General features: G+C 44.5%; 1 protein-coding gene across 1 annotated transcript in view; it reads left to right on the forward strand.

Moving 5' to 3' along the window:
* Positions 1–1,140: 1,140 nt before the first annotated feature.
* Positions 1,141–19,501, forward strand: part of zdhhc9 (zinc finger DHHC-type palmitoyltransferase 9) — a 35,605-nt gene continuing 17,244 nt past the window's right edge. Inside the window, exons 1-3 of the mRNA XM_056290534.1 lie at positions 1,141–1,304; positions 11,769–11,929; positions 18,492–18,650. Of these exons, the coding sequence (XP_056146509.1) occupies positions 1,141–1,304; positions 11,769–11,929; positions 18,492–18,650 (484 nt within the window). The remainder of the gene's footprint in view (positions 1,305–11,768; positions 11,930–18,491; positions 18,651–19,501) is intronic.

A 19,501-nucleotide genomic window follows, 5' to 3' on the forward strand; every position in this document is an offset into this window, starting at 1 on the left:
TTTTTAGGTTTTATAAGTGGGAGGTAAGCGACTGGACGCCTACACGTTCACTAGTTTTCATGGGAGCATCAGCCAGACCAGGGTGTTTTATCCCCCGGTCAGTATAAACAGGGGCAAATAATACACCATGCAGTTTCAGCAATAAGGACAAATAATGGAAATTGCCATTCGTGTGGCTATGATTTGAACAGGACGTTTGTCTCCCTCCTTTGTTCGTTTTTGTTTTTTGCAACCTGTTCTGCCCCTTTAAGATTAGACATTTCAATCTAGGCGTGTTTCCTGCGACCATTGACTAAAGCAAGAGCTGGTGTCCTGCGGGAAAAGCACAGCAAACACACCTTGTTGTCACACAGGCTGCTGCGACTGTTTTCATTTATTTTTAATTTCGCTCATCGAAGGAATTATTATACATTTATATGTGTTTTCGATAAAAGCTTATTTACCGTTTCCAGCGCCCCACGTACGTTTTAAAGTCTAATTCGGGGAAACTGAGCGGTGTGCGTTCACGACCATTTATGATTTAACGAGATGATATGAATGTCAACCGGTCAAGGTCCACTATCCCAATGCAAGAACCAGGACTGGATTTTTTTTGCTTCTTGTGGGAAAGAGCCACCGCAAGCATTTGGATAAATTTAAGAAAAAATACAAACCCCACAATATGCGACGGACAGCCAAGGGATTCTGATTGCTCTCCAGTCATAACAGTGCTGCCGGAGCCCCGGCTTTGAGATAACATGGCGCATTAAGACGAAGAAGAAGAAGAAGAAGAGAGGTTCTTCACCCGGGAATATGGATCATTAAATGATTTTGGAGATGTGACTGCGGCACCTATGAGGTGAAAAACAAAAATATACTTCACGGTTGTCGCCTTGTAAAGCTGCCATCAGTGTTGTCGTGGCCATCAGTTGATGCGATGCATTCATTCATTCAGCGGGATTTGTGTGTGACTGCCCACGGCTGTGTAAAATCATATTGAGGGGGGTCATCTGGACCTGAATCCAAACCGTGTGAGGAGACCGTCTTGTCTCAGACACGGCTTCTGCTGCGTTTAAACTCGAAGGAATTGTGTCCTTTGCCAAAGGGACTGCTGTCGAGAAGTGGTTTTTTTGAACTGAAACGATATTCATATTTATCACCATGTCGGCGGTAATGATAACGCGAAAGGTGCGAAAATGGGAAAAGCTGCCGGGTAAAAACACTTTCTGCTGCGACGGACGAGTGATGATGGCCCGGCAGAAAGGCGTGTTTTATCTCACCCTGTTTCTCATAGTCGGAACCTGCTCTCTGTTCTTTGCCTTCGAGTAAGTACTATTAATCAATGTTAATGATCACTGTAGACCTTCAAATATATGGGTCCCTGCTTCGTCCACTACCGGTGACTGCTGAGTGTGAGGAGTCTTGTCTGTAAAGAGGTGTTTTAAGTGTGGCCCTCGTCTGTAGCTGCTAAGCATAATTTCTGTGTGATATTGCCCCTGAACGCATTACCGAGCCCATGTTTATTCCCTCATAACGCACTTGCACAGAGGGGAGGGGTGTGTGACTGACCATATATACTGAAGTGTTTAATATTTCATTTTGCTGTCCAGGGAAAGGCCTCTTGCTCAAGAGGCAAACCTGCCTTTTGTTGCCTCAGCAGTTTCTTCTCTCTCTTTCTCTCTCTCTCTCTCTCTCTCTCTCTCTCTCTCTCTCTCTCTCTCTCTCTCTCTCTCTCTCTCTCTCTCTCTCTCTCTCTCTCTCTCTCTCTCACCAGTAGGCACAACTCACTGGACCCATTAGTGAATTATCATTTATTAGGTATACCTCTTTTTTTTCTAAGAGTCATAGTATGGCAGCGTATCATAGACTTCAGGGCAGGGCACAAATTCAATATTGTCGTCGTTCACTGGTATTGTATTGAGACGGAAATCAGATATCATATTATGATGCATAATTCTATTGCCTGACTCAATGATAACGAGAATCTGGTGCCTAAAATTGATCAGAACATGAGGTCTAAAACATTTGAGGTGGTATTATTTGGAAAGAATACTCTTGGCTTGATGTCATACTTTGCTAAACGTTCCAATGTGATGAATCTCAGTTGGATTTTTAACTGTTTTTTTTTGCATATGTCAGCAGATATCAATAAATTACATATGGGTGCCACGATAATCTCCTATGTCATGTAGCGCTGGTGGACTTTGGACGATCTTAATATGAATTTCTACTCTTTTCCGGCACCTCCTTTTCTATCTCTGGGGTTCTTTTTCTCTTCTCTCTGTGTCCCTTCCCTAGCTTTATCTTTAACTCACCAATCGATTGTTGAGAAAAAGCAGATGGTCCTGTGCTGTAACGCACTCTATACTCCACTTGTCTGCGGATACAGATACCAAGCCAAATGGATCCAACAAGCTGAGGGAAGAGTATAGGAGCTGCCGATTTCTAGAGCCAGGCCCTCCCCATTTCTCTCTCTCTCTCTCTCTCTCTCTCTCTCTCTCTCTCTCTCTCTCTCTCTCTCTCTCTCTCTCTGTGTCCTTTCAATCTGGAAAGGAGATGTCCTGCTTGGAGAGAGAGAGAGAGAGAGAGAGAGAGAGAGAGAGAGAGAGAGAGAGAGAGAGAGAGAGAGAGAGAGAGAGAGGATACTAATACCACTCATGCTAAACGGCAGGAGGAGGCCCTGCAGTGACTAATGGCTGCAGGGTCGTTAGCACGCTACATTTCTATTACAGTTGAACATAATTACATCTCATGGGGGACGGATATTAACATGGAGACTGAGCCGGACAACAGGGGGTAATTTTCAACTCACCATTACAGGGCAATTTGAGACATATCTGATTCAAACCTCTGACAGATTAATGGTCCCTGGGGTCTTGATTCATTTACAGGCTGTCATCTTACAGATATGCATAATTACAGTGCCAGCATAGTATGCTATTCTTACTTTGTGTTAAAAGTGTCCACGACAATGCGCGGTGAAATATTGTGACTTGGGTGTATATTGTGCTGAGATCTGGTAGGGCGGAGGTCTACATGGTGTATGTCTATTTAATGGACAGTTTCAACCAAAAGACATTAAGGTGAAAGTAGACATTCACTATAACATATTTTCTGACCTTGCTTCCCCATAATAGGCTATTCAATATAATTATCAGCATATCTATGAAAAATAATACAGGCCATAATTATATTGAATACAAGCCATTTGGTCATCTTTTTGTGGAGTATTAGAAATGACAGAGTATTTTTTTTTTCATCCTTCCTCATGGAAGAAAAACAATCAAAGCCTCACAGATGAAATTAAAGTCAGGCAAATGAACCTGTCTTTTCCCCAGCAGTCCCAGAAATGACAATAAGCCTTTTGATACGACGACTAGCCCCGATCTCTTCATCCGTCTCTGTATTTTTGTCACTGAATTTCCACTAGTCACATTTTTGCAGTGCTAGTGGTCTTTTGAATTGGTGGATTAATTCCTGGGCTTGAAGGTGAGCTGGGAGCATTGTGGCACCGGTGGGAGAACAGAGAAAGCAGTGTGTCCTTTGGGTGCAGGCTGGATGATGTCCAGGAACAGCCACGCAGACATCTCATTCTTATCGTTAGCCATCAGCAACTCTCGCTGAGGGGATCCTCCCTGCCGGAATCAGTCAACCCGCTGAACTTGAGGAAATGAGCAGCAAATTCACCTTCAGACAGACCAAAGAAATAATTACTAGGTTGGGCCCAGCCTAATATTTTTCTCTTATGCAGCTGGTCAATTCAGGGATTGTATGACTCACTCTCAAGGCTCCGGTGATCCCATTTTTAATAGGATTTCACAAGTGTATTACACCGGGAATTATACACAGTGAATAGAAAAGCATACCGGTGATCTTTAAAGCAAGGCAGAAGATAATCCTTTGGCTGATGTGCCACTGTAGATATGCCGATTTACATCCTATGATGTTCCTGTAGATTAGTGCCATACTCTGTGTGTGTGTGTGTGTGTATATATGTGTGTGTGCGCACGCACGTGCGTGTGCACGTTTGTGCGTGTGTGTGTGTGTGTGTGTGTGTGTGTGTGTGTTTGGATGCAGGAGCATTAGCCTGGCACAAGGACAATGTGTCATCTGTTTGTCTACCCCAGGACTCTGAGCTGTGGGGCCAGGCTGGCATTTGTGCTTATAGTGAGAAAGGTCCTTTGTGTGTGTGTGTGTGTGTGTGTGTGTGTGTGTGTGTGTGTGTGTGTGTGTGTGTGTGTGTGTGTGTGTGTGTGTGTATGTTCGCTATGTTTGTTATAACAAGGACAGAAAAGCATAATGGTTTTGATGGCGGCTCATTCTCTTGTCAGCTTCCTCAACTAGAGGAAGGATGAGGAAGTAGAAGCATTGCTGACCGTGTAGCCTGCCTGCAGCTGGAGGAGATCTGGTAACAAACCCCTGAGATCGCTCGGGCATCTGTCCGCCACCTTGTCTCCCAGCCAGCCAATCAGACAGTGTCCTATGTCCTAGCTACAGTTAGCCAATAACATGATTTATGCCCAGCTAAGGAAACATGCTCCATTTATAGCAGCTATGGTCTACAGTCTTTGTTCTCTGAAAGCTTCCCTGGTGGAGAGGTGAAATAGATGTGCTGCAGGGTGAAATGATCTTGCCCATATCATTAGCTATACCGGGAGGGAAATTGAATACATTTTGTCTGTTGATCTGTTTGCTTTGTAATAGATGCTACATGTCACCATGTTATGTCTCTGGAGATTTCTATTTAGACGATCTCCACGGTATGCATAGCTGCTGTGGAAGCATTTTTTGAGCCTCTAATGTTTCAGTTTCTGCTCAATTTGCAAATGATGATAGTGTTGTGGTGGGATGTTAGGCCTGCATTGATTTTGCCATAAGTGTATGTGCCCTCCCCCGCTTGCTGTAAGGATCTGTGAGATTGCATTTGGAGTTCATGGCCTGAAATCATATCACCATCAACGGCATTATTCATCGTTCATCTCTTCAGCGTCCATTTAGATGATTGCCAAAGCCTTTTTTACTTAGCAGCTCAGCTGTTGCACTCCCATGATGTAACATGTTTGATCAAATGGGATTTTTTTATGACCCGTGTATCTCATGGTTCATCCCTCAGTCATATGGTATTTAAGTGTTGCATAATAATGATTAGGGATTTAAACCTTCTGGAGCTTTATATATTGTCTCCCAAATGCACCCCTACTTTGGATCAGGGTTTTTAGTGTGAGCATTGAATCTGACTTGCAAAGGCCAAATGTGGGCGTGTAGGGGCCGATAAAAAGTCACGTGTGATGATGATAATGACGATGATGATGACGGGCATGATGACGTTTGACAATGCTGCCATCCTTGGCTAACTTTGTCGATTTTGTTTATGGTGACGTTGTCGGCTATGTTGTTTCACATAAGGTTATTGAATTGAACTTGCATATCCCTGTTGCATTTACAATGGTGACATGTTGATGTTGTAACTGATGTCCTGCAATTCAGCATTTTATTCTTGTATGCAAAGATCAACGTAGGACCACTATTGTTTTCCCAAAGTCCGTAACACTCACTGCCCCCCCCCCATTTTATGTCCCCTATATAGCCTTTCTGTATTTTATGTTCTTGTATCTATGTGTTGCTGCAAAACCAATTGCCCTCTGGAGACGAATAAAGTTGAAAGTTGAGTTGACTTTGGTCTTATGGCCAAAATGCAAAAGTTGTTCTCCGTTTTTGCTGCGTGAGGATGGATGAAACCACGAGCCCCATATTGATGAGTAATAGGTCAGTTTTTGGTGGATATCTGGATAGGGGAGATGGAGGGGGGAGTTTGCATTCTTTTTACTGCATTCTTTGAGTTTTCTCTCTCTTTGTGTCTAGTGGCTGAGACACAAAGAGAGAGAGAGACACACGCACACACACACACACACACACACACACACACGCACACACACAGCCAACAGATGTTCTTTTGACAGAGGAAAGTTGCGGGGTCCTCAGTGGCTCTGTCAGCACAGCAGGTGCATAATTCATTTATGTTGTGACTCATGCTACTCTCCAACGTTTTAAACATGTGTTAAGAATTAATAAAGGTCGAGGATTAAAAGGACGGAGAAGGCAAAATGGCAGGTGCCGCCGCAGCATGACAACATGCTTTCACACGCTATTAGCTTCACAAGCGTCATCGTGCAGGGGTTTACGTTTTGAATTCGGCAAGATCCCTACTTTAGAAAGTGCTCGTTCCTGAGCTAGAAGTGTGATTTGGCTAAAGGGAAATCCTGAATTCTTTTTTTAACTTAATTTTTATTTAGTTTTAAGCAATATTACAATATATTTTCACACAACGACACTTTTCCTTTTTCCAGCTGTATCTATACATTCTTCACATTGACTTTCAAATATTAAGTAGACAAACTATGAAAAAGAGCCACTCCAAAGTACTAGCCACATAAACAAGGGATATGTTATAAACCAGAGAAACAACAAATGAAGTGGAAAGTGAGAGAAGAGAATAAAAAAGAAAAGAGGGGAAAAAAACCTCACTGTATTAATAGATCTATGACAGGGCCCCACTGCTTAGTAAATATACATTTTTGGAGCCTTAATAGATATGTTATTTGCGCCATCCTGAATTCTTGTGGATCAAAATCTAGGTTAAGGTGTTCCTAATCTAAGAGGTGGTGAACTTGTTTTATTTATTTATCCCCAATTATACCCGGCCAATTACCCAACTCTTCCGAGCCACCCCAGTCGCTGCTCCACCCCCTCTGCTGATCCGGGGAGGGCTGCAGACTACCACATGCCTCCTCCGATACATGTGGAGTCGCCAGCCGCTTCGTTTCACCTGACAGTGGGAGTTTCGCCAGGGGGACGTAGCGCGTGGGAGAATCACGCTATTCCCCCCGTTCCCCCTTCCCCCTGAACAGGTGCCCCGACCGACCAGAGGAGGCACTAGTGCAGCAACCAGGACAAATACCCACATCCAGCTTCCACCCTTCAGACACGGCCAATTGTGTCTGTAGGGACGTCCGACCTAGCCGGAGGTAACACGGGGATTCGAACCGCCAATCCCTGTGTTGGTAGGCACCGGAATAGACCCTTACGCTACCCGGACGCACAGAAGTGGTGAACTTGTTAACCATCTTTGGTTATCTGTTATTGACCCATAGAGAAGAGACAGGAACGAGACAGGAACAAGGCAGCTGGCTTTGCATAGATGAAAAACGAGGGCTTATCTCTCCCGTGTAGTCAAAGAACTCTTGGTTGCTATAACAGTTTTGTGCTTCCTGGGTGTGATGGGTCAGAAATGACAGAAGTCCATATGCTGGCTGCTGTGGTAGTCTGTTAAGTGAGCTAAAAATAGCTCACAGGTTTAAAAACATCATCTGCATAGTCAGGTCAGAGAAAATAGGAAGTTAGTAACGGGTATGTTGGGAGATTGCTCAGTGCACTCCATATTTTCTGAGGCTGAAATATGCAGTGAATTCATGTTGTGAGAGATGGAGAGCGTGTGTGTATGCGTGTGTGTGTGTGTGTGTGTGTGTGTGTGTGTGTGTGTGTGTGTGTGTGTGTGTGTGTGTGTGTGTGTGCATGCGTCTATGTGTGTGTATGTGTGTGTATGTGTATGTTTGTTTGTTTGAGGTCTGATTGATAGCCTTGTTGATGAAAACTGATTTCTCCCAACTGGATGAAGGGCCTTCTTAATTTTAGGAGGTTCCCTGGCAGTGATTGATCAGTATCACCCTGTTCTTGTAAAGCAAAGGAAGTGGTTATATCCAGGAAGGACATGTAGTCTTGATGGGAAGCGATGATGGAGTGCGCTTTGCATCCCACCCCGTCATCAGTACTGGAATTACACATCATCGATAGACTGCTGGCCCAGGCCTAGGCCCCCTCCCGCCTGCTCTCTGTGAATTGACTGGCTGTCCTCTGCTGTCTCCTCAATAACGAATGGGACAAACATTCTTCTCAGCCATGGATGAATGGAAATTTCAATTGATTCAATCTGTGTTCTGTCTTATTTTCCATTATGATGAAAAAGCCAGTAAGGAGAGAACTAATCAAACCTGTCTTGCAGGTGTAGTGTGCTATTATTGGCCTGCCGGTGCTCAGGTATGTTGACTAGCGGCTCATCTACCAAGTGGAAGAAAACACGAGGACTTTGTTCCCTTCTGTGTTGCACTGGCTCACTTTTGTGTACTCTGCTACACCTTCCTTTTTACCCTTGCTTTCAGTGGTGTGTATTGTGTGTGAGCATGCAACTATATCTGAACAAAGCAAAGGAAAAGTGGGGACGTTCGCTAGAGGTTACCTAACCACATTAAACCAGCAGGGATTATTTCATGTAAAGGTAGCGATTAGAGAACTGGGCAGTACAAAGTATGAACCTGCATTTGCGCTGCTGTCAAGCAGATATTTCCCCCCAAAGGGATTAAATGAGTATATCATTTAGTGTTATTAGTTTATGTAACAAGCCTACTGCTCTCAGAATGCTGCTGTGATGTGACACAAGTGGCATTTTCCATAATATAGTGAACATAAGTGTAGAATAACCATTTTTTAATCAAAAGACAGATTTTAGTTGCTGTGACACTATTAAAGGAAACAAATTAAACAAAGCATAACAGTTTTTTTTAATATAATTGATACCCATTTCTCTTTAGAGGAATATTGTGGAAAACATTTTATATAACATTTTTCAAATATTTTATATAACATTTTATACAAAATTTTTATATAATTCATATAATTATAATTTTATATAACATGTATAGCGTTTTTTTTTTTGGAAACCATCAATGGTGTTGGTAGAAGTGCTCAACTAATGAGGAGCAGAACATCAATATAGATGTAGGAAAAAAGCAGATGATGAGTGCACGACGCACGAAACAAGTTTGTACTGCTATGTATTATGTATTAGTATTTTTTCCTACATCTAAATGTCTAAATATATATATATTGATGATAAATATATATATTGATGATAAAAAAATGGATTAATACATTTTTTTTATCATCAATCTACATACAATACCCCATAATGACAAAGCGAAAAAGGTTTTGTAGAAATTTTTGCAAATTTATTAAAAATAAAAAACTGAAATATTGCATGTACATAAGTATTCACACCATTTACTCAGTACTTGGTTGAGGCACCCTTGGCAGCGATTACAGCCTCAAGTCTTCTTAGGTACGAAGCTACAAGCTTGGCACACCTATATTTGGGGTATTTCTCCCATTCTTCTCTGCAGATCCTCTCGAGCTCTGTAAAGTTAGATGGGGAGCGTCGCTGCACAGCTATTTTCAGGTCTTTCCAGAGATGTTCAATGGGGTTCAAGTCTGGGCTCTGGCTGGGCCACTCAAAGACATTCACAGACTTGTCCCGAAGCCACTCCTTCGTTGTCTTGGCTGTGTGCTTAGGGTCGTCGTCGTGTTGAAAGGTAAACCTTTGTCCAAGCCTGAGGTCCTGAGAGCTCTGGAGCAGGTTTTTATCAAGGATCTCTCTGTACTTTGCTCCATTCATCTTTCCCTCGATCCTGACTAGTCTCCCAGTTCGTGCCGCTGAAAAACATCCCCACAGCATGATGCTGCCACTACCATGCCTCACTGTAGGGATGGTATTAGCAAGGTGATGAGAGGTGCCTGGTTTCCTCCAGACGTGACGTTTGGCATTCAGGCCAAAGAGTTCAATCTTGGTTTCATCAGACCAGAGAATCTTGTTTCTCATGGTCTGAGAGTCCTTTAGGTGCTTTCTGGCAAACTCCAAGCGGGCTGTCATGTGCCTTTTACTGAGCAGAGGCTTCCGTCTGGCCACTCTACCATAAAGGCCTGATTGGTGGAGTGCTGCAGAGATGGTTGTCCTTCTGGAAGGTTCTCCCATCTCCACAGAGGAATGCTGGAGCTCTGTCAGAGTGACCATCGGGTTCTTGGTCACCTCCCTGACTAAGGCCCTTCTCCCCCGATTGCTCAGTTTGGCTGGGCGGCCAGCTCTAGGAAGAGTCCTGGTGGATCCAAACTTCTTTCATTTATGAATGATGGAGACTACTGTGCTCTTCGGGACCTTAAAAGCTGTAGAAATTTTTTTGTACCCTTCCCCAGATCTGTGCCTCGATACAATCCTGTCTCGGAGGTCCACAGACAATTCCTTTGACTTCATGGCTTGGTTTCTGCTCTGACATGCACTGTCAACAGTGGGACCTTATACAGACAGGTGTGTGCCTTTCCAAATCATGTCCAATCAATTGAATTTACTACAGGTGGACTCCAATCAAGATGTAGAAACATCTCAAGGATGATCGGTGGAAATAGGATGAACCTGAGCTCAATTTTGAGTGTCATAGCAAAGGGTGTGAATACTTATGTACATGCAATATTCCAGTTTTTTATTTTTAATAAATTTGCTAAAATTTCTACAAAACCTTTTTCACTTTGTCATTATGGGGTATTGTGTGTAGATTGATGAGAAAAAAAAGGAATTTAATCCATTTTGGAATAAGGCTGTAACATAACAAAATGTGGGGAAAGTGAAGGGGTGTCAATACTTTCCGGATGCACTGTATATATATAGCATTTTTTTTCTTCCGGAAACCATGAATGGTGTTGATAAAAGTGCTCAACAAATGAGGAGTGGAATATCCATCCATCCATTATCCGAACTGCTTATCCTTACTCAGGCTTGCGGGGATGCGGGAGCCTATCCTAGCAGGAACGGAATATTAAGATCTTAATAAATTAAAAAAATATTATATTAGTATTATTTACGTACCGTACATTTATATATTTAAAGTATATATTGTTAATATTATATTATTTATTCATTTAGCATTTTTATATAATTTATATAACATTATTAAACAGTCAAATGTGCATATTCCATTTTGCAAAGCTTATTTAGCCACTGATGTCAGTTGTGTGAGCAGCAGCTATGACATGTAGTACCTGCTAGTTGGTCTTGTACAGGATATTGTAAGCTCGGATCATGTAGTGCGATGTTACGGTTGCATTATGAATACATGGTCCCCACCTCATTGGAAGCAGAAGAGGCTGTGCAATTAATCTATTAATAACTGCATGCAGATTGCAGAAGCCTTTGGTGTTGCTCTGGAGTCTGCTGCAGCCCTTACACTGCAGCTTGGGGTTTGCTATCCGGATGAAGATCAGACCTTTCAGAGTGCAATGCTGGCTTCGGCCACGCCGGTCACAGCCTTACCAGGCTGGCAGTTTGACTTATGCTAATGTCATCCCTCTCCTCCCAAGGGTGAGAGTATTCCCCTGCTGTTGTTTATTTACCACCATGGCTTCGATCTGCTCCGAAGATTAGGGTTGCTCTTACTGTTGTCCAGTTCATGACCTTAGATGGAGTGCACACCTTCAGAATATGTTTAGCCTAATCTTGTTCTGAAGTTCCCCATCTGCACCTGCTCCCCTGTTGGGTACCGATTACAAGAAGCTAATGAAGTCTTATGAATAACATTAACAGGCTCTCTCGTTTCTGTTGTGATTGTAATCTCTGCAGTGTTATGTTGTTCAGGCGTGAATTGAAAAATTAGTTTGGCCCATGTGAAAGCATACTTATTTTAAATCAGATAGGAAGGAAGCATTATGGTGAAACTGAAGAGGGTGAAGGCAATGAAATTTTCCACCCACAATTCAGGAGGTGACATGATCTAGCAGAGTAACTGCAATCAGTAATTGTGTTCAGAATGTGCAAGTGTTTTATAGCTATGGCGAAGAACAAACTGACAATAATAACCTCTAGACATTTTCGATCTTAAATCTTGCTGATAGTCCTTTTTGTTCCTCTACAGGTGCCCATACCTCGCTATCCATCTGTCCCCTACCATCCCAGTTTTTGCTGCTCTGCTGTTCCTCTTTGTAATGGCGATGTTACTGAGGACCAGCTTCAGCGACCCGGGCGTTCTGCCACGGGCCCTCCCTGAGGAAGCCACCTTCATTGAGATGGAGATTGGTAAGTGTAAGAGATGGATTTAGAGGGTGTGTGGGTAGTGTGACAGTCTTTTCCATTGCCTACCAACATGGGGATCGCCTGTTCGAATCCCCGTCTTACCTCCGGCTTGGTCAGGCGTCCCTACAGACACAATTTTCACATGTTTGTGGGTGGAAAGTCGGATGTGGGTATGTGTCCTGGTCTCTGCACTAGCTACTCCTCTGGTTGGTCGGGGTGCCTGTTCGGGGGGGGGGGGGTTGGGGTGAATAGTGTGAGCCTCCCACCCGCTATGTTCCCCTGGCGAAACTCCTCACTGTCAGGTGAAAAGGAGCGGCTGGCGACTCCACATGTATTGGAGGAGGCATGTGGTAGTCTGCAGTCCTCCCCGGATCGGCAGAGGGGGTGGAACAGTGACTGGGACGGCTCGGAAGAGTGGGGTAATTGGCCGGGTACAACTTGGGAAAAAAAGGGGGGGTGTACTTAAAAGAAGCATGTCCTTATTAATTACCCTTGAAAACAAGTAGGGTAAACTTTCCATCAACCCGACTCCTTTCATTTACCTTTTCATTTGCAATGTTTTGATCCGAAATAGGTGTTCATCAGGTTTGACCTAGTGTGTGGGCTTAGCTCCTTTTGTCAAACCCAGCTCAGCATGTTTGTATAACTAGGATTTATCTCAAAACTAAGTTAAGACTAACATCATCGTCATCCTTTAAATTCTTATGTCAACGGACTGTGAGGATTACTGTAAGTATACTTTTTTCACCTTTTTCAGGTAGTCCTATTCATCCGTCATCCACGTATGAGGGACATGTCCTCCCACAGCAAATTAAGATCATGTTTAGTCAAGTGAAAACATCTCTCAGGCATGAATACTTCAGCATACAAGCCGGCAAAACTGTGTAGAGACAGGGTTAGCCTTGTTGGTTTATTCATGTTTATTAGGCGTTTTGTTGCTCAAGGTTCATGCTACTCGTATGTGGATGTTGAGCTTAGTCTAGTCATTTTGGCACCTGTGTGTACACACACGCACACACACACACACACACACACACACAAATAAACAGACACCCCAAGTCTTACAGTATCAAGAGACATTTGGCGTGTAAAGCAAAGGATCCAGTTATTTCAGTACCAAGGCAGCAAACCATATTATTAATGATGGCAAAACATAGAGGCAGCAAGTAGTCGTTGTTGTCTTCATCTGTAAATCTTTTTGTTTTTAATGACCACTTCCTGGATTATCCAGATCCTTCTCCTCCCTGAAAAGATAAGTCTGTTTGCATGGCTTGTGCCATGGGCCGCCTGCCTCTCTCTCCTCTCCATCCTTATCCTTCCGTCCTGGCAGCTGGCTGGTCAGCATTCACTCTTTGTGTAGGGTGAAGATTCAGTGTCCTTCAGCCATCACCCGCCTCCACAGATCGTAGACAAGAGACATTGGATGGGGATTGGCCTCCCCGTGTGTCAGGAGGGCTGTGGAGGTTGAGGCTGAGGGCCGTGCTGCTCAGAGAATGGCTGGCAGGCAGCTTACATCGTCTTCGTCACAGCTGTGACTCACACTCATCACTTGACGACAATGGGCCAGTGATAAACTGGTCCACTATGGTTACAGTGGCGCTGCTGGAGAATGCAGTGGTCTTGGGTGTGACCTTCATATAGGGAAACCTCAGTGGAATAGCTTCACCAACAATGCGAGACCTTGCATGCAGATGGTGGAATGACACGCAAGTGCACATACGCGCATGTGCACGCGTACGAGCACACAGGTGCACTGTTTTTGGCCTGTAGCACAAACCGATACCAGCCCCCACATTTAACTTGGTTAGAGACCAACTTGTTCAAAACATGCCCCCCTTCTGCCATTCCCTCCTGACAGGCAGGTGTAAAGAAAACAAAAGGAGATGACTCTGGTTAAAGGGAAGTACTGTCGGTTAGAGAGCAGCTGATCATATTAATTTCTTAAAACCATCAAACTCAGAGTTGAGATTGTCAAAAATTAATTCAAAAGTCTCATGCTGTTTAGTGTCTCCCTTTACTCTGTCCTGAGGGTTTTCCTCATTCGATGGTCCAGATGCTTCCTACATGTCCAGATGTTTCCTGTCGTCATTTGCTTTGCAGAGGTCCTTGTCTTTCCTTTCAGCCTGTTTTTCCCCATTTTCCCCCTTAAACAAATTCGCACATAAAGGACAGCACTCTGCTTTGACAGGTGAGTCGGACTCACAGTCAGTTGTAAAGGCCAAGTATGTTCACATATGAGGAAGCGGATTTGGCATGTTGCTGTCAGTAAAAAAAATTAAGTTAGGGGACATCCAGGTAGCATAACGGTCTATTCCATTGCCTACCAACATGGGGATCGGCAGTTCGAATCCCCGTGTTACCTCCGGCTTGGTAGGGCGTCCCTACAGACACAATTGGCCCTGTCTGTGGGTGGGAAGTTGGATGTGTGTATGTGTCCTGGACACTGCACTAGCGCCTCCTCTGGTTGGTCGGGGTGCCCATTCGGGGAATTGGGGGCGGAATAGTGGGATCCTCCCATGTGCTACGTCCCCCTGGCAAAACTCCTCACTGTCAGGTGAAAAGAAGTGGCTGGTGACTCCACATGTATCAGAGGAGGCATGTGATAGTCTGCAGCCCTCCCTGGATCGGCAGAGGGGGTGGAGCAGTGACCAGGACGGTTCGGAAGAGTGGGGTAATTGGCAACTGGGGAGAAAAATAAAAGAATAAAGACATGACACGATTGGAAAAAGATATGATGGAAAGTAAGGATATGGTATGAGTGATATGGATGGTGCTGGCTCGTCTGTGGCCCTGGGAGAAGACTTTACCAACTATGACCAACTTTAATAGTAAAGCTGTTAATAGGGCAGAGACTGACTTGAGCAGGTCCCGTCTCCCTGGCCCTTCATGTGTATATTGGTTAACAACCCACGTTTTTGACACACATACACACCTCTGCTCTCTCTCTCTCTCTCTCTCTCTCTCTGACTCACTCACTCACTCAGTCACTCACTGGAGGAGGAGAAAATGAACCTATCGTAGTGAAGATGTCTGTGAATGTTCTCATTCATCCAGGTCATGGTTATCCAAAGGAGTTGAATCAAGTGCAACTGGACTTGGTATATATCTGTGAAGATGTTTCGCCTCTCATCCAAGAGGCTTTCTCAGTTCGTGCCTTTCTGACTAGACCAAGCTAGCCTGACTGGTGATGAGACTCAGAATTGATCCTCTTTGGAGTCGTTGTCAGAGCTATAGATGTCCATGGCTCTTTGAGAGCCACACGTATCAATAGCTACGATAACGACGGGCGCGGCCAAACATCGGTACACAAAAGAGCCACTCATAACCTTGGCTCTGTTAGCGACGGGCGTTGGTAAACATCGGAACACAAAGAGCCATGGACATCTATAGCTCTGGACAACGACTCCAAAGAGGATTAATTCTGAGTCTCATTACCAACCAGTCGGACTAGCTTGGTCTAGTCAGAAAGGTACGAACTGAGGAAGCCTCTTGGATGAGAGGCGAAACGTCTTCACGGATATATACCAAGTCCAGTTGCACTTGATTCAACTCCTTTGGATGGCTATCGTAGTGAAATTTGGTCGTTTTGTAAGCTACAATAGTGAAGTTCAAAAATGTATATCGTTCATAAGTTTTAGGAACTAGAATATTTAAGTTGCTGTATGCCTCACTTCTTTTCTTTGACTTAAGACCCACCCCTGCCACACACACACACACACACACATGCACACAAAATAATTTCTCATAGAGCTCTTTCTTTTCCTTTGCTCCTGTCCTGTGCATGATGCAAAGTGTCTGCAAGAAGGGGTCCGCGGTGGTGTAGCGGTCTAAGCATCGGCTTTGTGTCGATGCAGTTGCCCACTGGGGACTGGGGTTCGCGCCCCGGTCTCGTCAGATCCGACTATGGCCGGACTTGATGAAGCAGCAATCATTGGCAACGCTGTCTTCGGGAGGGGGACGGAGTCGGCTTGTGTTCGTCATGTGAATGCGTCTCTGTGTGTGTTGGAAAAAACAGTTGTTCGGCCTGGAGTCACCTTGTCACGAAAGTGGCGAGGCGTCTCCTTTGAGACTGCCGGCCGGAGAGATGCAGTTGGCGAACGCATGCAGTATGAGGGTGGGTGTTTGAATTAAAATAGGGATCGATTGGCCACTAAATTGGGAGAAAAAAGGGAAAAATCAGAAATAAATTTATAAAAAAAAGTGTCTGCAAGAAGAAATAATACTCTGTTTAATCTTAGATGATTTTTTTTCCCTTAATGATGTTTTCAAATAAATGTTTAAGTTTGCCTTTTGTCTTTCGTCTCCCCGGCGCACCACACACACACACACACACACACACACACACACACACACACACACACATATACATACACATGCACAAAAGCATACACATCACCCGGGCTTTCATTGTTTGCCTCGACTTAGATCAGAGTGTGGCCTGAAGCACCCTTCAATGATAACCTACTTTCAGTGCTACGCATTCCTTCTCACTCCACCTAACACGTTCAGGCAAATCTCCCCAAAATTAGTAAAACATTGACCACTCAGAGCATAAAATGGGCAACACAGTTGTCAGGAATTTGTATTGCAAACACAAAAAATAATGCATTTATTTAAACAACTTCCAACCCCACATGTGGAGCTCTTGAACGGTTCGTCTGTGATATTCAAGGTTGCCCATCTGCCGTTGCTGTTATGACAGAGCGTAGGCGTGCCAATGGGGGGACAGGCAGGTACTCCTGCAGGGACCAGGTGCTCAGATGGAGGCGGAGGATGGCATGATGATGAAGCCTCCTGAGCCTCAACGCTCTGTCACTTCAGCCTGTTAGTGACAAGTCCCTGGAGGTGGGGTTGGGTGGGGTTGGGGGGGAGGTTGAATGCTAATACAAGGAGAGACATCCTTTGGAATGTATAATGGCACCGCCAGACCGAGCCCAGCTACCCGAGACATTAGCCTCAACCCCCATGAGTGACAAGTCATTAATTTATTCTCCATCGTTTTTTGTTTTTTTTTTGTACCCTGAAAACCATTCATTTGTTCATTTATAAGGTCCTGTATGAGAAACGATGCAGCCCAATGTCATTTTTCACCCCCCTTCAGATTTTGTTTGCTCATTTCTTGTGGGTGGGGTATTATGCAAGCTTATAAAGGTTTTTTTTTTAAAATTTGTTTCACCAGAGGGGAGAAAAAAAATCTCGCACAATACCACAATACTGACACCAAGAAGAGCTCTTTAGCAATGATAAATGTGTGATTTGATTTAGTTGATGTGATTTAGATAGTGGTAAAGGTCACATCTTAATTTTTTTTGGGCTTTTTTTCCTCCTCTTTTTTCTCCTCAATTGTACTTTGCCAATTACCCCACTCTCCTGAGCCATCCCAGTCATTGCTCCATCCCCTCTGCCGATCCGGGGAGGGCTGCAGACTACCACATGCCTCCTCCGATACATGTGGAGTCGCCAGCCACTTCTTTTCTCCTGACAGTGGGGAGTTTCACCAGAGGGACGTAGCATGTGCGAGGATCACACTATTCCCCCCAGTCCCCCTGAACAGGCACCCCGACCGACCAGAGGAGGTGCTAGTGCAACGAACAGGACACGTACTCACACCCGGCTTCCCAACTGCAGACAAGGCCAAGTGTGTCTGTAGGGACGCCTGACCAAGCCAGAGGTAACATAGGGGTTCGAACCGGTGATCCCTGCATTGGTAGGCAACGGAATAGACCGCCACACCACCCGGACGCCCCTGGATGGTGTTTCTTTAAAAGATATTCACATGCTCAATACAACCCTGTAAGACAGACTACACCTTGCTAGCAACAACCTCGGTCTTTATCTAACAGCCCATCCTAAATACCAGGATGTTTTGTGTCAGACTTGTCATGCGGACATTCTCAAGGTTCGGCCTCTCTAATTTGCGAGTGAGCTCTCCAAGCCCATTGTTTTTCTCTAGCATCTGGCATTAAAATCTGACATTTGCCTCAACACTAAAGGAAGACCTTTTGCAGCTTGAAGTTGCCGCCAAGTGGAGTCAGACAGTAGCCCCATTGTCCACATCACATACAGCCGCTGCTTAATACACAACAGGTCTTTGGAAACTGTACTATGTGGATATTTGACTGAACTATACTTTTAATGTCTCGTTCATGTTTTGCGTGGTGATATGGGTTTTACTTTTTTCCCCCCAAATTTGTTTAATGAGTAGAATGGTGGCCATTGTGTGAAATGCATTGTAGTGTTTCCTCATAGCAACAGGATCTTGGGTTTCAGCCCGTCTGTGGAGGCTTTTCTTTACATGGTTTTCTGCCCACAGTCCATGTTAGGTGAATGTGCACGTTTTTGGACTGTATGGCCTGTGAAGGACTGGCTGATGATACCTGCTGGGAGTGGATCCAACTCTGCCAAGCCTGAATTGGATTAGGCTGGCCATTGAAAGTGAATGAATGAGCGTGTGTGTGTGTGTGTGTGTGTGTGTGTGTGTGTGTGTGTGTGTGTGTGTGTGTGTGTGTGTGTTCTCAAGATTGTCAACATCTATTGATGCCAGTGTTGCTTTGTGTTCTCACAGAGGCTGCCAATGGGAATGTCCCCGCTGGTCAGCGACCCCCACCTCGAATCCGCAATGTCCAGATCAACAACCAGATTGTCAAGCTGAAGTACTGCTACACCTGCAAGATCTTCCGACCGCCTCGTGCATCACACTGCAGCATCTGTGACAACTGTGTCGGTAGGAGACGGCTTTTCCTTCCTGATCCCTCCTCTGACGTCTTGTAAAGGCGATTTGCAAAATAGGATAAGGAGAGGGTTTGTATTTACTTCTCAAGGGTATTGGAGAGAGTAACAGATATCAGTGTTGGAGGCTTAAACTGACCTTAACCTTAAAATCTCTTTATCTGTGTTTAGGATTATCATAGAATATGGTAAAAAGGAAAACCCGGCGTTGACTAGAGGAGCATACTAAAATGAAACTTTAGAAACTGTAAACAAATGTTCAAAGGCAATTAGCCGTTCTCCTCGTTAACATCACAAAGAGTAGCTTGAATTGAATTTCGAATGCATTTTGAAGAGCTTTTATACACTGTGTGTGTGCGTGTGTGTGTGTGTGTGTGCGTGCGCGTGTGCGCACGCGCCTCCGTAACTCTGAAGAATAACAGTAATTTGGCAGCTGGTGACAGAGGAATGCTTTTGAAGGGACCATAGCCTCATAGGTGATATGAGAGGAGACAGCGGAGGCTCAGAGCGTGAATGTATGCTCAGTCACTGTGAACACTGGGCTGTCTGTGTTGGGGCAAGTCCACTTGCTGCAGAAATGCATGCGCACACTCAGGAACACACACACACACACACACACACACACACACACACACACACACACACACACACACACACACACACACACAGGATGACGCAGCAGTATGCCTCTCGCCCTCTCTCACTGGAAACAAACCTTGTCTTTCTTGGCTTTAGCTGTGTTTAATCGGGCCTAAATGATTCACAGTGAAAGCCTGCTGTTTAACGGAAATTTTACTTTTAAAGAAAATGCAGAAACTATACACATATTAGAGTCCCCACCAGCCG

This window comes from Lampris incognitus, chromosome 1 (assembly GCF_029633865.1).
Source record: "Lampris incognitus isolate fLamInc1 chromosome 1, fLamInc1.hap2, whole genome shotgun sequence".
Classification (NCBI taxonomy): Eukaryota; Metazoa; Chordata; class Actinopteri; order Lampriformes; family Lampridae; genus Lampris; species Lampris incognitus.